The 22365-nt window shown below is 58.5% G+C and overlaps 1 protein-coding gene across 1 annotated transcript in view; it reads right to left on the bottom strand.

Annotated features, from left to right (window-relative positions):
- Positions 1-3036: 3036 nt before the first annotated feature.
- ALDH2 (aldehyde dehydrogenase 2 family member) overlaps positions 3037-22365 on the bottom strand; it is a 28830-nt gene continuing 9501 nt past the window's right edge. Inside the window, exons 3-13 of the mRNA XM_008272245.5 lie at positions 20884-21024; positions 19916-19995; positions 17736-17847; positions 17150-17278; positions 16753-16866; positions 14851-14953; positions 14282-14466; positions 11717-11881; positions 10143-10300; positions 8884-8998; positions 3037-3456 (exon numbers count right to left, since the gene is read on the bottom strand). Coding sequence (XP_008270467.4) covers positions 3424-3456; positions 8884-8998; positions 10143-10300; positions 11717-11881; positions 14282-14466; positions 14851-14953; positions 16753-16866; positions 17150-17278; positions 17736-17847; positions 19916-19995; positions 20884-21024 — 1335 coding nt within the window. The 3' untranslated portion in view covers positions 3037-3423. The remainder of the gene's footprint in view (positions 3457-8883; positions 8999-10142; positions 10301-11716; positions 11882-14281; positions 14467-14850; positions 14954-16752; positions 16867-17149; positions 17279-17735; positions 17848-19915; positions 19996-20883; positions 21025-22365) is intronic.

Raw genomic sequence — 22365 nt, 5'->3', positions numbered from 1 at the left:
GCTGTGACAAATTCCGTTTCCCGAAGAACGCGTTGCCTCCCGGGGCTGTTGCGGAGATGGCCTGGCTGGGACCAAGGCAGTCAGGATCACGTATCTGTGAATGATCCAAGCTTACGGGGTGAGCGCCCGCCAGAACACTGTCCCAGCAGAACCGGCAAACCGTGGCCCACAAGCTAAGAGTGCTTTTCCCATCTCTCAGTGGTTCTTAAACAGTGTAAAACAAAAACAAAATGTGACACATTATGTAGCCTGCCAAGCTCAGCATAACTTATCGGGGCAGGCGCCGTGGAGCAGTGGGCTAAGCCTCTGCCTGCAGCGCCAGAATCCCCTAGGGGCGCCAGTTCAAGTCCAGCTGCTCCTCTTCGGATCCAGCTCTGCTGTGGCCTGGGAAAGCAGCAGAGGATGACCCAAGTCCTTGGGCCCCTGCACCCGCGTGGGAGACCCGGATGAAGTTACTGGCTCCTGGCTTCAGACTGGCTCAACTCCAGCTGTTGTGGCCACTTGGCGAGTGAACCAGCAGATGGAAGACCTTTCTCTTCTCTGTAACTCAACCTCTCAAATGAATAAATAAAATCTTTAAAAAAAACTCATCTTGGCCTTTTATAGGAAAAAAAAAGCCAGGAGATTGTATAATTGTTTGCATTTTCTGTTTACTAATTACAAGCTCAGATGTCAGGCCAGTGCTGTGGCACAGTGGCTAAAGCCACCACCTGTGACACCGGTTTTCCTACTGGGGCCAATCCAGCTCCCTGCCGGCGTGTCCGGGAAAACCGCAGCAGATGACCCAAGTACGAGCCAGGATGGAGTTCCAGGTGCCAGGCTTTGGCCTGGCCCAGATTTGGCTGCTAAAGGTCATTTGTGGAGTGAACCAGCAGATGGACAATCTCTCTGTGTTACTGTGCCTTTCAAACAAATCTTTTTTTAAAGACATTAAGCAGCTTTGTATCTAGCTCAGCAATTTTTATTTATTTACTTGAAAGGCAGAGGGACAGAGACAGGCAAGCAGCCATCTGCCATCAGCTGACTCACTCCCCAAATAACCACCACAGCCAGGACGGGGCCTGGCAGAAGTCAGGAGCTTGGAATCCAATCCGGGTTTCCCACGTGGGTGCAGGAGCCCAAGTGCTTCAGCCTTCATTCACTGCCTCCCAGGGTTTGCATGAGCAAGAAGCTGGTGTCAGACGCGTACCTGGGCCTCGGGTGTCCCGTGCAGTTGTGAGGGCTATGCTGGTGCCTGTAGGACAAAGCCCAGTTCGTCCCTAGGACTGTGGCACATTTTACCAACAACTCCCTGTTATTTAGCAAGATGAACAAATTCTCTGCCCCGTGACACCTGTGCAACGGGGACTGGATGTGAGCGAGCTTGGGGTGAGCGAAGCCTCGCCTCATCTGTGGTTCAAATTACCCACTGTCATCCAACTGCAGCCCAAAAACATTAAGCGGAGAATTCTAATAATAAATGACGTGTCAATTTTAAGTCGCGCCCCATTCCGAGTGTTGCGATGAGACCTTACCCTATCCCGTTCTGCCTGGCTGAGTCGTCCTGTCCACTGCCCTTGGCCACTTAGAAGCTGTCCCGGCTGTTCGGTCAGCTGCAGTGGCTTCACCGCGCTGTGGTCACGGCACCTTGACTTGACAGTGGCCTGGGCGTGTCGGGAACCCCGTGGGGGGGGGGGGCGGCGGTGTTCAGGGGAGGGGCGGTGCTCGGGAAGCTGCCATCCTCCCAAGTGCCTGGCTGGGGTCCCAGCTGCGCTTCTAGGCTGGGGTCCTGCGATCGCACAGCCTGAGGGGCGGCCAGTGATGGCTGCAGCGCCCGGGTCCCTACCACCTACACAGGAGCCTGGGGTGGAATCCTGGCTCGGCTTCGGCCTGGCTCAGCCTTAGCTACTGCAGGCATTTGGGGAGTTAACCAGCAGGTGGAAGACCTCTCCGTTTTTCTCTCAGAATAAAAAATGAAAATAATTTAACATTCATGGAAAAGTGGAATTAAAACAATGACCTCGAGGTCCAGGAGGACAGCTGGACTGAGGCAGGCGGCGTTCACACGGGAGACTCGAGGGCTGCTGACTCAGGAGGCACACGCCACCGAGACGGACTGACGTCTGGTCTAGGACGCCGCCGCACGCGGCCTCGGCAGCCCTCAACTTCAGTGTCTCTTTCCCGATTCCCTCCCTCTCTGAGGGCGGGAGCTGAGTGGGGTTAGGTTTTGTTTTGTTTGTTTTTTAAGATTTATTTTGGTTAATCCTCCACCTGCAGCGCTGGCATCCCATATGGGTGCCGGGTTCTAGTCCCGGTTGCTCCTCTTCCGGTCCAGCTCTCTGCTGTGGCCGGGGAGGGCAGTGGGGGATGGCCCAAGTGCTTGGGCCCTGCACCCCATGGGAGACCAGAAGGAAGCACCTGGCTCCTGGCTTCAGATCGGCGCAGTTCCGGCCGTAGCGGCCATTTTGGGGGTGAACCAATGGAAGGAAGACCTTTCTCTCTCTCACACTGTCTATATCTCTGTCAAATAAACTAAAGAAAAAAAAATGTCAGACTTACACAGAGAGAGAGAGAGAGGCAGAGAGACAAAGAGAGGTCTTCCATCTACTGGTTCTCTCTCCAATTGGCCGCAAAAGCCGGAGCTGCGCCAATCCAAACCCAGGAGCTTCTTCCAGGTCTCCCACGTGGATGCAGGGGCCCAAGGACTTGGGCCATCTTCTACTGCTTTCCCACACCACAGCAGAGAGCTGGATTGGAAGTGGTGCAGCTGGCATTCGAACCAGTGCCCATATGGGATGCCGGCACTGCAGGTGGCGGCTTTACCCTCTATGCCACCGCACCAGCCCCAGGGTTAGGTTTTAATCCTAGTGCCCAGCTCAGGCCCCTCCATAGGCAGACAGGCCAGAGATCTCTGTTCATTCAGTGCATGGAACAAAAGCATTTTGCCGTCAGTGGAGGAGGGGCCGTGATCAACACGTGGGACCAAGAGCAGGGCTGGCACCGCCCTGCAGCACCGTCCTTGTTCTCGGAGACGCGGAAGTCAGTCACCCAAGGAGCTGAGGACGGCACTGCTTTAATGAGCTGTATTTAGTGCAGAGTGCAACGCGCGGCGCTGGCTGGCGTCTCAGTGCCGACCCAGCCGTGAACAGTGACTTCTCCCATGAGGCAGGTCACAGAAGCTGTCAGCAGACGGATAAGGTATCTGAATCTAAGTTAAAAATCACCCGGAAAGCTGGGAGTGTCGGTGCAGTCTGAAAGCCTTCCTGACCCCCTCACCCCACCAGCCCACCCTGGCGTCAGGCCAGACCCCAGACTTCCTCGCCCAAAAACGATTCGTGGGAAAATTTCTTCTAAGTGTGCAGCATGCGTGCAAGGGTCCTCTCTCCTGCTTTCTGGCCAATCTGTTGAGCAGCTGCTCGGTGCACAGGGAGGCAGCGTGCTTCCTCACGAGTTCTTCTGGGGAACCTTGACCGTGACCTGTAAGAGGGGAGCAGATGCGTTAAATCCCCATGCTCCCCTGGGTGCACCCTGGGTGCCCCCAGCCAGTGCTCCCCGAGGGTGAACACGAGGCCTACGTCCCCCCATCTCCTCTTTTAATTTTTTTTTATTATTTTTATTTTATTTTTTTGACAGGCAGAGTGGACAGTGAGAGAGACAGAGAGAAAGGTCTTCCTTTTGCCGTTGGTTCACCCTCCAAAGGCCGCTGCGGCCGGCGCACTGCGGCCGGCGCACCGCGCTGATCCGATGGCAGGAGCCAGGAGCCAGGTGCTTCTCCTGGTCTCCCATGGGGTGCAGGGCCCAAGCACCTGGGCCATCCTCCACTGCACTCCCTGGCCACAGCAGAGAGCTGGCCTGGAAGAGGGGCAACCGGGACAGAATCCGGCACCCCAACCGGGACTAGAACCCGGTGTGCCGGCGCCGATAGGCGGAGGATTAGCCTAGTGAGCCGTGGCGCCGGCCCCCCCATCTCCTCTTACCCCTGTGGTCCTCAATCAGGACAATACCCACTGATGGCCCTGAACAGTTTTTTACATTTGTCATTAATTTTATTTGAAAGGTAGAGTGTGAGAGGCAGAGAGACCTTCCATCCACTGAGTCACTCCCCAGATGGCTGCAACAGGCAGGAGAGGGCTAGGCCAAGGCCAGGAGCCCAGAATTCCATCTGCGTAGCAGGGACTCAAGTCCTTGGGCCATCACAAGTTGCCTCCCAGGGTGCACACCAGTAGGAAGCTGGATTGGAAGTGGAGGGGATTTGAGCCCAGGACCCTGGATCCGAGATGCGGGCAGGAATCCCACACAGCAACTCAGCCGCTGTGGGGAATGCATGCCCCAAATCCTTAATTTTCGTTAGCATTGTTGTGAATACAGGAAGTTTTTAGAAAAATATTTTTATTTATTTGAAAGAGTGACAGAGGGAGAGACACAGAGATCTTCCATGCGCTGGTTCACCCCATAGATGGCTGCAGTGGCCAGCACTGGGCCAGTAAGGGACTTAATCCAGGTTTCCCACATGGGTGGCAGGGGCCCAAGCTCTTGGCCCATCCTCTGCTGCTTTCCCCAGGCCCTTAGCGGGGAGCTAGATGGGAAGGGGAGCAGTCAGGACACGAACCAGCGTCCACATGGCAAGCTGGCATCAGAGGCGGCGGCTTTACCCACTACGCCACAGCGCGGGCACAGTGCGGGCACTTCCCACCAACCAGCTGGCCTGACCCAGCTCTGCCTCCTCCCCCTCCCTAGAGATCCTCCCAGCTATGCAGTCCTGCCAGTTCTTCCAAAACTGTGGTCCATTTGCCCTAACATCTTGGGTCCTGGGGCCACCAGCATCGCCAGCCAACACCTGGTTCCTCCACAAACCACAGGTCTGTGATCTCCGGGCAGTCCCAAGACACAGCGCTTCCTGCCTCTCACGCCACAGCTAACGGACTCGCCGTGATAGGCCGCCCATGCTATCTGAATCTCTCTCTAATCTGGGGTCTGCTCCTTGACTGTGGCCCGTCTCCCCAATTCCCACAGCCACGCCCACCCCTTCCCCAAGGGAACAGACGCATGTCAGTGCCCCAGCGCACCGCGGGTCTGGCTGGAAGCCTGGACTGCATCCGGGAGCCCTGGTGTGGCTTCCCTGCGGATATCCACACTAATCCTCTCGAAGCTTCTCTCTGATTCCTGTCAAACACACTGGCCTCCTTTCCCTGCTTGGCCACGCCGGGAGCCAGCCTCGCGTCCACCCCCGGTCGGCCAGCACAGACGTGGTGAGCTCCTGCGTTCTGAGACAGCCTCACAGAGCTCTCATGTACACACCATAAAGTCTGTATGTTTAGAGTTGTGCAATCATCACCATGCTGATTTCAAAAGACCTGCATAATCTCCAAAAGAAACCTTGGACCCATTAACAGTCACTGCCCACGCCACACCCTTTCTGTCCTAGGCGACCCCGATCCACTCTGTGTCCACTTTACAAATGCACGTGGAGTCCCTTCATCTGCTGCCCTGTGCTTCCGGGGCAAGCCCACACCGCTCTCAGGAGACGGCCCTCTGTGGGCACCGCGTGGAGCAGGCACTGCGGGCGGCGGGGCGGGCAGGCCGGCTGGGAGCTGAGCTTCGTCACAGCCTCAGGACGGGGGCGTGGGGGCTCGTTACGTCATTACCCCTCCTCTTACGTTATTACACCTTGGAACATTCTGATAAACGAGCAAATATGTGGCTACGGCTTGAACGAGACGTGGCTCGCCAGCTCGTGCAGGCACTTACACCCCAGAGTCCTAGGTTAATGGTGCCAAGGGGTGGGGGAGTATGATCCACTTTCAGTGTTCACAGGAGGTGGGCCTCATGGGAGGGCCTGGGCTGGGTGGGGGGAAGGAGCCCTCAGAAAGGGACGTAAAGGCCTGGGTCAGGCCGTGTCTCCGCTCCCTGGCTCACCACGTGGTCTTCCCTCCGCGTGCTGCCAGCCCAGCCCGAGACTGAACCAGCGGGGCTTCCTGATCTTGGATCTGAACCCCAAAAGTGCGAGCTCCCGCAACCTTTTCTGTCTAGAGTGACTCGCTCAGGCGTTTCATTACAGCAACCGCAGCCGACTACTACACACACTCTGTACCCCAGGGAGTGTCTCCCAGCCTGTCTCCTCACATACCCAGGTCCCCGCGTGCCCCCCTCACTGCCTCCCGGGTGGCGGGCCACCCACAGCCTCCCTTTCCTAATCATGGGAGAACCTACCCAGCTTGGCCCATTTCTCTTGCGTTTAAATGTCACCTCTGTGATGTTTCCTGGTTAAACTCTAACTGATGTCATCGAGGGAGAAAATCATTTCCACTTTAGTATATTTCCTTCCTGTCTTTTTAATGTCTATAGACAGACTGGGGTGTTTACAAGGTGCATTATGTTGTTCTAAAATTGGGCTTATGCAGCCTACGAGGCAGCAGGCGATGGCTCAAATAATTGATTCTCAGCCACCCATGCAGAAGACCCGGATGGAGCTTCTTGCTCCTGGCTTCATCCTGATCCAGCCCTGGCTGCTGTGGGCACTTGGGGGATGAACCAGTGCATGGAACATATTCTCTCTCTCTCTCTTCCTCTCCTTCTCTCCCTCTCCCTCTGCCTCCCTCCCTCCCTCCTCTCTCCCTCTGTTTCCTGCCTTTTAAATAAAAAATTAAAAATAAGTAAAAATTAAAAAAAAAAAAACACCACTGGGGCAGGTATTGTGATGTGGCAGGCTACGCCCCCACTTAGGATGCCCACGTCCAGGATCTGAGTGCCTAGGTGCGAGCCCTGCTGATGCACACCCTGGGAGGCAGCTCAAGTACCTGGGCCCCTGCTGCCCACGTGGGAGACCCAGCTGGAGTTCCTGTCCCCTGACTTGCCCTTCACCCAATCCCAGCTGTTGAGGGCATTTGGAAAGTCCACCAGCAGATGGAAGATCTCAATCTCTCTCTCTCTCTCTCTCTTTTTAAAGATTTATTTATTTATTTATTTGAGAGGTAGAATCACAGAGAGAGGGGAGAGACAGAGAGGTCTTTCATCTGCTGGTTCACGCCCCAAATGGACACAACAGCCAGAATGGGACTGGTCCAAAGCCAGGTGCCAGGAGCTTCTTCTGGGTCTCCCACACAGGTGCAGGGACCCAAGGACTTGGGCCATCTTCTACTGCTTTCCCAGGCCACAGCAGAGAGCTGGATCAGAAGAGGAGCAGCCGGGACAGGAACGTTCACCCATACGGGATGCCGGTGCCCCAGGCGGAGGCTTAGCCCACCACGCCACAATGCTACAACACAGGCCCCAGCTCTCAATCTCTTGTCACTTTGCCTTTCAAATAAATTAATTAGTTTAAAAAATACAATTGGGCTTACACTGCATGCACAAGTATGTAACTTTGTTCTACTTTTTTTTACTTTAATGGATGAGCATTTTCCACACCAAATATTTTATAAAAACTTTTTTAAATTATTTTTTTCACTTATTTGAGAGGAGAGAAAAGACAGCTTCCATCTGATGGTTCAATCTTCAAATGCCTGCAGCCGCCAGAGCTGGGCTGGGGCCAAAGCCAGGAGCAGGAACTCCATCCAGGTCTCCCCGGTGGGCGGCAGGGACCCAAGGACTTGAGCCACCACTGCTGCTTCCCAGGGTGCACTAGCAGGAAGCTGGGTCACAAGCCGAGCAGGTGGGATTCAGCCCCGGGCAGGCGCATCAGTATGGCGTGTCGGTGCCCCAAGCTGTACTTAACAACTACACGAAATACCTGCCCCTCAGAAATATTTTAACGGCTACTTAGTACTCCATGATTGGATGTTCCAAGATTTAGTGTTTAGTTTACCTCTGGTTTTCTCCCTCTTACAGGCAATGCTGTGATGAACATTTAAGGAGCTAAAGCTTTCTTTGTATTTCTGATTGCTTCTTCAGGTGATGGTCCTATCACTAAAATTGCAAAATAAAAATATAGGGATATCTTCTGGCCTTTGATAGCCAAACCCCCATAGCCTGCTTCTTTTTTAAAAGAAAAATTATGGGGCCAGTGCTGTGGTGTAGTGGGTAAAGCCACTGCCTGTAATACCAGCATCCCATGTGGGCGCTGGTTCGAGTCCCAGCTGATCCACTCCCGATCCAGTTCCTTGCTGATGTGCCAGGGAAAGCAGCGGAAGGTGGCTCAAGTCCTTGGGCCTCTGCATCTACGTGGGAGACCTGGAAGAAGCTCCTGGCTCTGGCTTGGCTCAGCCCTAGCCATTACGGCTATTTGGGAAGTGAACCAGCGGACGGTAGACTTTCTTTTCTCTCTCTCTCTCTCTCTCTCCCTTCCTCCCTCTCTCTCCTTCTCTCTGTAACTCTGCCTTTCAAATAAATATACATCTTTTAAAAAAATTATTTATTTAATTTATTTAAAAGGCACAGAGACAGAGAGAGAGAGAGAGAGAGAGAGATCTTCCATTCACTGGTTTACCTCCCAAATGCCTGCAACCACCCAGCTGGGCCAGGCCAACGCCAGGAGCTGAAACGCAATCCAGATCTCCCAGGTCGGTGGCAGGAAACCCAAGCACCGAGTGACCACCTGCTGCCTTCCAGGGTGTGCACGAGCAGGGGGCTGGACAGGAAGCGGGGCCAGGACTTGGCGCAGGCGCTCTGATAAGGGACAGAGTGCCCCAGCCAGCACCTCGACTGCACCCCGATGCCCTCCGGGAGCTTCTCCTCCCTGCCTCTGCCCCCGGGGCCTTTCCTTCCTCTCTGGCGCTGCAGCCCTTGGGTGCCACAAAGCCTAGCAAGCGACTGTGGGCCCAGTGGGCTCAGTCTCTCATTCCTCACAGCGGGGGGGAGCCTGGGTCTCTGCCTTCCCCGGTTTACAGGGAGAAACCAGCAGTCAGCAGCCGTGGCCGCAAGCCCAGGGAGAGGCTGCGGCCCGCCCGCTGCAGGCACCGTACTCACCGTCTTCACTTCGGTGTAGGCCTGCAGACCGTACTCGCCCAGCTCCCGGCCGCTGCCCGACATCTTGTAGCCACCAAATGGGGACTGGGCCCCAAACACATCATAGCAGTTGACCCTAGAATTGGACAGGGGGTTACACGTTCTACATGGTTCTAAATCGTACTGCGGGAAGACGGAGGGCGGAACCCGGGTAACAGCTGGTCACGGACAAGGCCACAGCAGGCCGTGGGAGCCGGGCCTGATGGCAGTAGCACACGGCTGTTGGGGCAGCTGCCTCTGACTGATCACTTCGGCTAATTAGCAGCTAAACTTCGTTATTTGGGGATAATTCTTAAAAATTCTTAAATTTCTTTTCAGGTGTACAATTCAGTGGCTTACAGCCTACTCACAGTGTCCCGCAGCCGTCACCACTGTCTGATTCCAGAGCACCTCTAGTACCCAAGGAAAGGGACCGTGCCCGGTAAGTGTCACCTCCCATCCTTCTCTGCGCTGACCCCTGGCAGGCACTAGCCTTCTCTGTCTTCACGGCTCTGCCTATTCCGGAAATGGCAGAGAGGATCACTCCTGCGCGGCACTGTCGCCTTCGTCTCTCTAAGTATTACGTTTTCAAGGTGCAGTCACCCCAGAGCGTGCACGGGTACTCAGTCCCACTGTGGCTGGGCCCTAGTCCACTGTGAATGTATGGGCCTGATTTTGTTTACCATGATTTGCTGATGGACAGATGTGTTGTGTTCACCTCGGGGTACAGGAGTGAGGCCTCCGTGCACACTCGTGTGAGTGTCTCCGTGTGGGAGTGCATCGTCCCCAGGGCACGTGCCTGGGGTGGAACTGCCGAGTCGCAGAGCGACTCTGCTTAACTTTGTAAGGACTTGCCAGACCGCCTTCCGCGGTGGCTGCAACGTTCCCGTTCCCAGCAGCAATGAATGAGGGCTCCAAACGCTCTACATCCTCCCAGACGCCTGTTACTTCCTGTGTTTGAAAGTTATCACCACATTACTGGTGTGAGGCAGATGCTAGGCTTTTGAATCTGCCCTTGGCACAGCTGGCTGAGGATCCCAGTCACTCGTCTGTGCACCCAGGGAGAGCTGCAGGGGCAGGTGCATCAGACGCAAAGGGGAAGGCTGCAGATCTCTAACCTATTGGCTTTCTACACCCCGGGCCGGGAGAAACCGAGCCCAGCACCCCAGATTGCGGGGTTCCAGAAGACGTGGCTTTGGGGATCTGTGCTGGGTTGTGAGGGGCAACTGGGAGACTCTTACCACACAGTGCCTGCCTGGAGGGCTTGGGACAGATAATTGGCCTTGTCCAGGTCCTTTGTGAAGACAGCTGCAGCCAGCCCATACTTGGAATTGTTGGCTCTCCCAACAACCTCCTCGATGGTCTTGAACTTCAGGATCTGCATCACTGGCCCAAAGATCTGGGGGGGGGGGGGGTAGGGGACACCATGGAGGCATGGCCCTCCAGCTCACCCCGTGATGAGCAAATGACACCAGATACAGATGAGCCCCCCGCCCCCAACATAACCTAACAGTCCCGGAGGGAGAGGACAGCCGCAGGGGGAGCTCACGGGGATGATCACCTCCTGTGCACCTGCGCTTCCCATGCAGAATCTTCCTATCAGTCCTGCAGGGTAAGGGTTGTCTGCACAGGACGTGTGGATTCACGTCAAAGAATTTAAGCCAGCCATCTAGCGAAGATAGCCTAGGTGCAAGGCTCAGACGAGCCACTGAAGAGACTGCAAATAATATGGCCCTTGCTCCCGGGACATCCCTGGTTTGTCCTGTGCTTCTCTGCCCTTTTCCTGGATGAGCCATTTCTTCAAGGCACTCCAGTTCCTATGCGGGGGAATGGTGTTTAGAAACCAAGGTGCAGGTGCAAGGTGTGCTCACTGCCACTGGGCGTCCCTGCTCCCAGGCCTTCTCAGGACATAGCCAGGGGTGATGACAGTGCAATCACTAGGGCGGTGTGGTGAGTGGAGGGCGCAGACGGGGAGGAGCTGGCAGATGACAGACAGGCCGTGGCGTGAGGTGAGGAGCAGCAGGGCAGGGAGCAGACCCAGGCGTGAGCCCGTCATTCTCCACTGAAAGAAAGCAGTGGCCAACTCTGGGCCTGGAGGACGCAGGAATGGGGCTGGAGGGAAGGCAGGGGCTCATCCGGGGCAGTAAGGACTGGGAGGGGCAGCTGTGCTACCGGCCGCAGAGAGAGGCTCCCGTCTTCCCAGAAAGTTCGTACTTGAGACTAAAGAAAGAAGAGCAGCAAAGTAGTCACAGTGGGTGGAGAAGCGGCAGAACCCTCAGCCCGAGCCACGTGGCCGTTTTGTTTGGACTTAGGCGGGGAAGGACGAGGCAGCGAGCCTTCCCTGCACAGGGCCTCCAGCTGAGGCGGCGAAGTCAGCGCCACGTCCAGAGGGCAGAGAACAGAGCCCGGGCAGCCCCGCGTCTCCAGGGTCTGTGCTGAGCTCAGCACGCAGGAGACGTTCGCTGCGCACTTGTGCAATGGACGCGCGGCCGGATGAGAACTGCCACGCCGTGTTCACGGTGAGCACCGAGGGGCGTTTCCAGAGCAGCCTCCCCAGGGCCCAGGGTCGGCCCCCCGGTCTGCTGCGGCGCCCGGCTTGTCTCAAGGCCAGGAAGCCAGATTGAGGGCTCGCAGGGGCCAGCACCCCCAGGCCTGCAGGACATGGGGGGAACTGAGCCGTTCCCTCGTCACGCACTGCAGGGGGGACGAGGTCGGATGGGGGTCACAAGCAGCGTGTTCTGAGCACTGAGATTTCGCCCGGGGCCAGCAGCTGGGCCACGGCAGCGTTCCCTGGAGCGCAGGCCCCGGCGCTCACCTCTTCCTTGGCGATGGTCATGCCGTCCTGCACGTCCCCGAACACGGTGGGCTGGATGAAGTAGCCCCGCTCAGCGGCCGCCCCGCCGCCGCACAGCAGCTTCGCCCCCTCCTGCTTGCCAGAGTTGATGTAGCCCAGAATCTTCTTGAACTGCGTCTCGTCCACCTGTGGGACAGGGAGCGGAGTTACAGAGAGCCAGGTTCAGCCCCTCCTCTGCTTCAGGCCACGCGGTAGCAAGACAAGGGGGATGCGGGCCAAGGTCGTCCTCAGGCAGGGTCCGGAGAGGAAGGGCACGGGGCAGGGAAGCGTAACCATCAGACGTTCAACCTCGGTGGCCATCAGGGAAATGAGCATCGGACCCACGGCTTTGGTTCTCAACTATGAAACCAGCACACCTTTAAGACAGTAAGGAAGCACACGGATAAGCACGCTGTTAGGGCTGCGGAACGGCGCAGCCCTCGCGGCGGGTGGCTTATCCATGTTGGTCAAATTCCATGCGCGCATATCCTTTGACCCAACTATTTAGCTTCCGGGAGTTTATTCTACACATGCACGAAAAAAATGAACACGGGTAATCATTCTCTATTTTGCCTTTACTCTGCGCAAAATACAGAAGCAATTCTAAGTACAAATCGGTAGAAGTGCTGGTTAAGATAATTACAGTGCAGCCATACATCACGTGGTCGCTAACAGAACTGTGAACTGACAGGCAGAGACAGCCCAAGACATCAGAAAGACAGGGAGAAGCTTGTAGGACGAGCCATACCGGATCACCCGAGCACTGGAATCAGCAGCGCAGACACAGAAGGGAGCGAGGAGGCCTTGGTTTGTACTTCAAACACTTGAAGTCCTCCCTCCCTCCCTCTCTTCCTTCCTCTTTCCCTCCTTCCCTTAGTTTTTATTTATTTATTTTTTTTTTAATTTTTTATTTGAAAGGCAGAGTGACAGAGAGGAAGAGACAGATCTCCCATCTGCCGGTTCATTCTCCAAAAGGCTGCAACAGCGAAGTACGGGCCAGGCCAAAGCCACAGGCCAGGAGCTCCATCCATGCGTGGCAGGGGCTCAAGCACTTGGCCGTCTCCTGCTGCCTTCCCAGCTGGATCAGAACCAAACCAGCGCTCTAATATAAGATGCTGATGTCCCAGGAGGCAGCTCCTTCTAGCTCCTTCCACAGCCTTCTAGAACAATTTTATTCATTTAAAGGCAGAGACGGAGACAGACGGAGACCTCCTCCCATCCACTGGTTTACTCCTCAAGCGCCCACATGACCTAGGGTTGGGTCAGGCTGAAGCTAAGAGCCAGAAACTCAACCCAGGGCTCCCCCGTGGATGGCAGGGACCCAGGTACTTGGGCCACTGCCTGTTCCCTTACAGGAAGGTGGAACAGGAGCAGAGTTGAAATTGGACACAAGCACTCAGCTATGGGTGCAGGCGCCCCAAGCAGTATCTTAACCAGTGCGCCAAACACCCAGCTCTTCCCAAATTTCTTATAAAAGTGTGTGTTATATTTATAGTTCAGTAACCACCAAGAAAAACAAGAGAAAAAGATGCTGAGGTTTCCAGCAGCACTATTAACAGCAGCCAAAAGACAGGAAGGCCCCAGCGCCCATCGCTAGAAGTGGGAAAGGCGATGGGCGTTGTCCGTCCGACAGTGGAACATCACTCAGCCTCAGGACAACGAGGTGAAGGGGGCAGTGCACAGGGCTGCAGGCTAAGCTGTCGCCCGCGATGCCCGGCCTCCCGCATCAGAGTCCCGGCTGTCCCACTTCCAATTCTGCTTCCTGCTAATGCGCCTGGGAAAGCAGCAGAAAATGGCCCAGTGCTTCGGCCCCCACACCCACATGGGTGACCTGGAAGAAGCTCCTGGCTCCAGGCTTCGGTCTGGCCCCGCCCCAGGCACTGTGGCCATTTGGGGAGTGACCCCGCAGACGGAAGAGCTGTCTCTCTCTCTCCCTGTCACTCTGCCTTTCAAATACATAAATACAAATCTTGAAAAAACAACCCGCACGAATGAAGAATGACAGCTGCTCCGATACGGAGGGCCTCCAACACATCGTGCCGGGCACAGGAGCCAGGCACTGAAGGCCACGCCTCCTGCGTGAGTCCATCCCTGTAAAATATAATCAGGCCTGCCCACAGCGGGCGCACGGGCCGGCGGCTGCCAGCCTGGAGGAAGGAGGACTCCGAGGGACTGCTGGCGGGTGGGGTGGGGGGATGAACGTGCTCTGGAATTAGTGGGTCAGTGGTCAGGCTACACAGCCTTGTCACTGTAAAGCAGTGTATCTGTGCTGTATGAATCACACCTCAGCAAGGCTGCCGAACAGACAGGCACTGGGCATGCAACCCTGTCCACGGCAAGGTCTTCAGACGGGCTGTGGCCCCCTACGGGCTGTGACCGCATCTCCTGTGCCCGCCGATGGCAGCCGCCACACGGACGGCGGAGTCGGCAGGTGGGGCCTCCAACTTGCCCCAGCAGGGCACCAGCTCACACACAGCAGTCCTGCCCGCTGCTCCACGCCGGCTCCGGACACTGAGCCCCCCCCACCCCCGCAGCTGCCCGGCTGACCTGCGGCCCCTGCTCGGTCTGGCTGTCAAAGGGGTTCCCGACCACGCGGGCCTTGGCCCGGGCCACGCTGCGTTCCACGAACTCCGCGTAAACGTCCTCTTGCACGAAGGTCCGGGAGCCGGCGCAGCAGCACTGGCCCTGGTTGAAGAACAGGGCGAAGTGGGCCTGCTCCACGGCCCAGTCCACTGTGGGAGGGGACAGGGCCAGAGGGGCAGCGTGAGAAGAGGGTCCCGACCCAGCAGCTGCCTGCCCACTTAACACACTCACACCACCCTCCGTGGAGGCGCCTGCGCGGGAACAAGACAGAGCCGTCCCTCCCTCCATGGCGTGGCCGTCCCCAGGGAGGGGCAGCACGAGGGTGAGAGGGAGGCCGTCAGAGAGCAGGTGCGTGCAGGCACTCAGCCTGGCTGCACCCCGGGGAGCCAGGAGGAGAGAGGTGGGGAGAGGCCGCGCTCGGGCAGCTGGCTGCATCCCAAGGCCCTGTGGACGCTGCGCATGGGGGGAGTGATTGGACCACAGCGGACGGGCGGCGCCGCCTTCAGCCCAGCCCTCCTTCCCCGAGGACTCACTGTCGGTGTCGGACATGATGATGTTGGGGCTCTTCCCCCCCAGCTCCAGGGTCACTCTCTTGAGGTTACTGCTCCCTGCGGCAACCTGGATCAGGTGGCCAACCTGTGGGGGACACAGCACCAGACAGGCCCTCAGCGCGGGGAACAAAGAAACAAAGGCTGTGCACGGACAGAACACACCCCAGCACTGGAGGCAGTCACCGCGCGACAGGAGACAGCAGGGTGTCCGAATCCAGCCCCCATTCGCCACTGCCGCCCAGCCCGAGCCTCCGGGACAATGATGGCAGCAACAGCAGGCGTGTGTAGCTCCTGTGACGTCAGCGACCCCTGTACACCAGCACCACACTACTTTGGGCACATGGAATTCACCCCTCCAACGACCCTGGGGTGCCAGGCGATTCCCCTCCACTTGGAAACATGGGCGCCAGGGCTCAGACTGGCCAAGTCACGTGCCCACAGTCACACAGCCGCTCAGGGCGAGCTCAGAACCCACGGTCGTAGTCCCCAGCACGCTGCAGGCTCCGAACTCGCAGGAGCTGGCACAAAGCCACCTGACCTTATCTGTTGGACACACGTGACCCCCGTCGGGCCCCGCCCCCTCTGTGAGCTCCGCATCGTCGCCTTCCGGCGTGGAGTCCACCTGCGACTGGGCTAAGAGCAGCAACGCATCGTCCTGCCTGTACCACGTGCAGGCACCAGCCCAGGGCCCGCGCGCAGGCCTTCATTACGGTGCCCGGTGTCCTCCTGACGTCCCAGGGTGAAGCCCTCCGAGATTTCAGGGGCAGGAAACTTGATCCCCTTCCCAGGAGCTCTGTGTCTGCTTCCATGCGCTTCTCTGTCTCTCCAGGGTCAGGCATGCAGCGGCGCAATGCGCGCCATTCACGGATGGAGCAGACTGCAGGCTCCACGCTCCCTGCGCCTGGTCTCCCGCCAGCCCTGGCCGGGCTGTAGCCATTGGCCCCATTGTGCGGATGGGGCAATGGAGGCTTCTGGAGATAAAGGATTTGCCTCTGGCTACACAGCTAGGAAGTGCTGCTCAGGGTTCGAGTTCTGCTTCCAATTCAGCTCCCTGCGAAGATGCCTGGGAAAGCAGACGACGAGCCAAGTATTGGGCCCCTGCACCCACGTGGGAGACAAGGATGGAGCGCCAGGCTCCTGGCTTCAGCCTGGCCCTGCCCCTGCCATCGCGGCCACTGGAGGAGCGAGCCAGCTAATGAAAGATCTTTCTCGCTGTTACTCTGCCTTTCGAATGACCACAATAAATCTTAAAAGAAAAAACAAAAGGCAGTGCTGCTCAAATAGCTGATTTGGCTCAGCAAGCCTTCCTCCCCCTGCGGCGCTGTGCACGCCGTCTCCAGCTCAGACTGCGCCGTCCTCCCTCCCCCAGCGGGTGCATGCCATCTCCAGCGCTGACGGTACCGCCCCCCACCCCCCCACCCCGCGGCGCTGTGCACGCCGTCTCCAGCTCAAACTGCGCTGTCCTCCCTCCCGCCGCGGTGCTGTGCACGCCGTCTCCAGCGCTGACGGCGCCGTCCTTTCCTCAAACAACCTGAACAGAGCCTCAGCGAATCAGCCAGGTCATACTGGCAAGGCCGGGATTTGAATTCCTGTCTTTCTGAAGCCCACAGTCTCTGTGATGGCAGCGCCAGTCAAGGAGACTGACTCAGCCAAGGTGCTTTGGCCTCAGGCTGGCGGCCGGCCCTGGGCTCTGGGAAGTCCAGCCCTGGGGCTCCTGGTTCCGCCAGTCAAACCACAAGGGCTCAACCCGGCTGCATCACTACCGGCCCACACAGGTGTCTCCCACAAGCTACGCGGAAGAAGTGCTGGAGGCAGAGACGCACACCGCTGCGGGGGGCTGATCCGGAGGCAAACGCGGGGCGCGCGAGGACCCGGGACACCTACCTCGGTGGAACCAGTGAACGCCACTTTGTCCACGTCGTGGTGGGAGGCGATGGCGGCCCCGGCGGTGGGACCGAATCCTGGGACGATGTTGACCACTCCGGGGGGAAAGCCAGCCTGCGGACGAGCAGCCGGGGGACACTGGGGTCATCCTCCTGCGCCAAAGCCCAGACAGGGGAAAGTCCACCCCTCCCGGAGAGGCTGCAGCTTCCTGCTGACCACTCCCGCGAGGCAGTGCGATGGCTCAAGCCACTCAGTCCCTGTTCCTGGGTGCAGCCTCAGCCCAGCACGCATCTGGGGAGTGAACCTGCGGCTGGAAGCTCGCTCTCACTCGCTCTCCCGCTCAAATAAATAAAACAAAATAAAATGATGGCTGTCCGGACAGAACCGCGCCACGCACCTCCTTGATCAAGTTGGCCACATAGAGGGCAGTGAGCGGCGTCTGCTCGGCCACCTTCATGACCACCACGTTTCCAGTCGCCAGGGCGGGGCCCAGCTTCCACGCTTGCATCAGGAGGGGGAAGTTCCACTGAAACAGACAGCAGCCGCCCCCAGACCCAGCTGTGCTCAGAGAGGCCTGCCCTGGGCAGAAGCCGCGCCAGGCCTTCCTGAACGCTCCCCACAGGGTAAGTGGAAGCCAGCGACGCGGCCCAGGGTGGGTGATGGGAGGACGCTGGCGAGTCACCACCACGCTGAGTGACGTGCGGGAGCCACGTTAACGCTCCCGTGTGCCAGGCGCCAGGCCTCCTCAGCACACGCACCATGTTTGTTCATGTCCACTTCAGGGGACAAGGACGTGCTCCAGGTCACCGAGTTCCTGAGCAGCCGGGCTGGGACTTGAACCCAGGGTGGCCTGTCGGAGCCCACGCTCAGCCGCCATGCTGGCCGCTTCCGACGAAGCCCCCTTGGCAAGGAGCCTGGCAGATTGCGGCCCTCAGGACCCAGCAAGCCTTTGGGGGCAGCGGCCAGCAGCGGCCAGCACTCACCGGGATGATCTGCCCGCACACCCCCACGGGCTCGTGGCGCGTGAAGCTGAAGAAGTCCCCGTCGATGGGAATGGTTTTCCCGTGGTACTTATCAGCCCAGCCGGCATAATACCTTTATAAAACAGAGCAGTCCAAGCCTTACCCAGGGGCTGCGGCAGACCCCGGCAACCCCCAGAAGAGAGAGGAGAAGCAAACGAGCCAGCCGTCTAATCCCTGCCGCTGCCTTTGTTATTCCCAGAGAGTCTCGCAGGGCGGCGAGGTCCCAGCGAGCCCCTGTAGGTAACCAGTCCGTACACCCTCGAATCAGCTAGGCTGCTCGCACAACAAACAGCAAACCCCCGGATCCGGCGCTCTGGGGCAGGTGTCCAGGAAGCAGCAGTGTCAGGACACACAGCTTTATGGAAACGTGGCTGCTGTGCCAGCCCAGCGCCACACACCAGCACCGAGAGGCACGGATGAATGGAGGAGAAGCGTGGACCGGGGTGGGCCGGGGTGGACTGAGCAAACGCGGCCCCTCCCTGGGAGAAGCCCAGAACTGAGATGGACAGTCGGACAAACGAGGTCCCCAGCGGGGCCCCAACCCCGTGAAGCTTGGTACATGGACACACGGGGACAGAAGTGACAAAAACTTGCTTAGGAGACAAGTGTTTCAGACTTCAGAATCGGGGACCTGGGACTCTTTGGAATATGTAATGAGATACCTTGGGGATGGGGCCCACATCTAAATATGAAATCGATCTGTCTCACAGACGCCCTATACACGGAGGCTGTAAGTAACTTCACAGTATCTTTTGGTGCACCTGCGTCTCCACTGCGACCTGTCCCGTGAAGTCATGAGGTCGTGAGGTCGGGGGTGGAGCTCTCCACCTGGAGTGCCGTGTTGGCACTCAGGAAGTTTCCGACTTAGAGCGCCTGGGGTTTGCAGACTGGGACTCTGCACCTGCGGTACTGAATGGCTACGTTTTCAGGAAGTAGGAAACGGGAAAGATGGGGAAAAGAGGAGGCGCCTGGTTTGGTAAAAGAAAGACTTCTGGAGTGAGTGGTGTTGGGCCAGGCCAGCCCAGGAGCACAGCTGGCCTGGGTCTGGGTGGGCGCATGGGTTTGCGACCCTGGAGAGAACGAGGCGGGGGTGATCTGCCCCTGGGAGTGCAGGCCTCGGCACCACCTCCCTCGCAGAGCCACACGCAGATGATGCCCCAGGACACTTACTCGGCCAGAGAACAACGCTGAAACGCAGGGGGGAGTGTGGCTGTGCCTGGGATTCGGGGGGCCTCCAGAGGGGGTGCTCAGCCCCGGCAGCATCCCCGCCCCTCCCCTGGGGTCATGACAAGCAAAACCGCCTGCAGCCGTGCGTGGGCGCCCTGGCTGACCGTGGCCCTTCTGAAGGGTCACTGCTATTTGGTGTCCAGCTCCTACTTTCCTGGCACCGCTTCCACCCCCACCCCGTCCCCAGGTCACATGGGTGCGGCCGTTATTTGCACAGTGGGCCGTGTACCTTGCCCACTGCCGGCCAGACTCAAGGCCAGCCAGTCAGGGTCCCTCCCCGGAGACTCTGGCTTCAGGACTGAGGCTGTGGCTCGGTCAGGTGGCGTGGACAGCTAGGAGCCGGCACCAAGGCCCACCCTGAAGGCGCAGGAGCCACGGAGCACATTTCTCTTCCCGGCAACCCTGAGGCTGCTCACAAAGCTCCTTACGCCCAATCCCGAAGGCGCTCGGGATTAAATCCAAGGCCGGCAAAAGGAAGGGACCAGTGCGAACAGGACAGGGCCAGCGAACAGCGGCGAGCGTCAACAAGAGCAGGTGTGGCTCTTTGAAGACGACACCCAAACTGACAGGCCTTAGCTGAACCAAGACGCAGACGGCTAAAAGCAGAAAGAAGTGGGACCCCACAGCCCCACAGAGGTAAAGGGACCATCCTGTGATGGCGTGACGTGCGCCGGCACACGAGATAACACAGAGAAAATGGGCAGGCTCTAAAACCGCCAATCGCCACGAGTGACCAACAGAGAAAGGCATTTATGTCCAGGTCACACTTTGCCACAGGGGGCTTTTCCCTGTGAAATGGAGTCTAACGCAGCAGGCTGCTCTAACACCCGCGTGGTTCCCTCTCGGCCTCCCACTGTCACTCCCTGCCCTCTGGCAGGGCCAGGACAAAGACGACGGGAAACCAGCGCCCTTACCGCAGGCACTTGAGGACCATGTCCAAGTCCACCAGGTAGGAGATCACGTAGGGCTTGCCATTGTCCAGGGTCTCCAGGGCCTGAGACAGAGAACAAGGTCAGCAGAGGCGTGGTGGTGCTGGAGGGAACGCAGCCAGCGAGCTGCTGAGGGCTGCCAGTCCCCTGTGTGCCACTGCCGCAGCCCCTCCCGGGGAGGGAGGAGGAGGGAGGGCAAGGGAGGGGCGAGGCATCAGCTCCCCACCGATCGTTTCACAAAGCGTTCTCTGCTCCTGCACCTGCAGGTGGTAGGAACAGAGACAAGCATGCAGCCACAGAGCAAAACAGGCAGAGAATAACGGCCCATCAGCCAGATGCATTCCGAGGAGGCCCAAGGCTGGCTGAGCCAATCCGAGAACCAAACACCTGCCACAAGGCCCTTCGACTGAAACCTGCAGGACACGTAGCAGGCAACCAGGCCAACAGGGACGGTGCAAACGGTGATGAAGCAAAGAGCACCCAAGACAGCGAGAACCACATGTGCAAAGGCCCTGCGGCTCCAAGAGCTCGCGGAAGACTGGTGACTGTGCCGTGTGGGGACGCAGTCCAGCGTGACTTGGGTGTGGAGCCAGACCAGGATGGATCCTGTGGACAGCACTGAGGACTTTACCCTGAGGGTTCAGTATGCCGTTTAAGGATTAGAGTGCCCCGGCACAGCTGGCCTCCTGAAAGGGTCCCTTAGCAGGACGGACTGGGGCGGCAAACGGAGGCCTCCCGCTTCCTCTGCCTCTGAGGTCGGGGAGGAGGACCTGGGGGTGTGACGACCCCAGCAGAGCTGCCCTCACTCCTCGTGGTCTCCTGCATCAGAGAAGCCCCTGGGCTTGCTCACGCCCGCAGGGCTCTGCCCTCTGCCTTCTGGTCAGTTCTGGGTCCGCCAGGCAGCCCTGGCGGCCCTCCGGGTCCCGCAGCGTGTGAGCGGGCTGCGCACTCACCGCCAGGTAGGTCCGGTCGCGCTCGATCAGATCCGCCAGGCGGTAGAGCAGCCGGCCCCTCTCGGACGCGTCCATGCGGCGCCACGGGGAGCCCAGCTGGAAGGCGGCCCTGGCGGCCTTCACCGCCCTGTCCACATCTTCCTGCAAAACACACACCGTGCTCAGGCCTCGGCGGCGGCGACCACCTCCCAGCCGCCCCGCCCCCACCGCAGCGCCAGGATGACAGGCGCCGGCGCCCCAGACGTGAGCCGCACACCCTCCCCTTCCAGGGGTCACAGGCACTGAGAATCCTGATGGCTTCTACTTCCGAATCTTCACTTTAAAATCCTCCGAAAAGGACTGGGGCCCAGCGCTTGGCTTCTGGCCACTTCTGATCCCCAAGAAAGCAAAGGGAACCTTTCCCTCCAGGTCAACAGGCGTTGTCCAACAAATGCAGGCTGCACCGGCATCGCTCTCCCGGGGAAGCCGTGGGACTGCCACGCGCGCCACCGCTAGGCTCCGTCCCCTCGGAAAGCCCAGTTGAGACCTGACAGCCAGCGGCGATGCTGCCAGGGGGGCATGTTAGGTGGTGACTGGGCGGGGAAGAGGAGCTCCTTGCTACAACGTGAGGCGGCCACGTGGGTCCGTCTCCTGCGCAGGAGGCCGCCTGCCAGAGCGGGGGGCTGGGGGGGGGGGAGACGACAGGAGGCTCTGCCCCAAAGCCGGGCAGGTGCTGGCGCTGCGCTGCAGACTTCCCCGCCCCCGGCACCAAGAACCAAGACAAACCTCGGGCCTCGGCACTCCGCTGTGTGGCAGCCACACTAGGATGCCACCAGGCTCCCCCGTGAGCTTCGCTTTCAGCAGAGGAGGTGAACCTCACCTCCCACAGCAGAGGGCGCAGCGCACGCCTGCATCAGTTTTAAACACCTTTGCTATTAAAAAAACAAAACATGTGGGGCCAGAGCTGTGGCGTAGCGGGTAAAGCTGCCGCCTGCGGTGCATCCCATATGGGCACCAGTTCGAGTCCTGGCTGCTCCACTTCTGATCCAGCTCTCTGCTATGTCCTGGGATAGCAGTAGAAGACGGCCCAAGTGCTTGGGCCCCTGCACCCACGTGGGAGACCCGGAAGAAGCTCCTGGCTCCTGGGTTCAGATTGGCGCAGCTCTGGCTGCTGAGGCCATCTGGGGAAGGACCTCTCTCCGCCTCTGCCTCTCTGTAACTCTGCCTTTCAAATAAATCAATCTTAAAAAAATAAAATAAAACTTTACTAAGACTCTAATTTGTAAAATTTTAAAACACTGTTACTTTTTTTTTGTTCTCCCCAGTATGTGTCATCCAAACTGTCGCCAGGGCCAGACCTCAGCGGACCCAGACTCTGGCCCACGAGGTCCGCGTGTAGCTGTGCATCTCACGTCACAGCCTCCGGCCTCTGGGTGTGCAAAGCACACACTGGCCTGGCCGCTCCTTGGTTTTACTCCAGCCTCGGAGTCCACACTGGGATCC

The sequence above is a fragment of the Oryctolagus cuniculus genome, chromosome 21 (assembly GCF_051225735.1).
Source record: "Oryctolagus cuniculus isolate XC-2025 breed Fujian yellow rabbit chromosome 21, ASM5122573v1, whole genome shotgun sequence".
NCBI classification, from domain to species: Eukaryota; Metazoa; Chordata; class Mammalia; order Lagomorpha; family Leporidae; genus Oryctolagus; species Oryctolagus cuniculus.
This window is presented reverse-complemented; position numbering and strand designations above follow the sequence as displayed.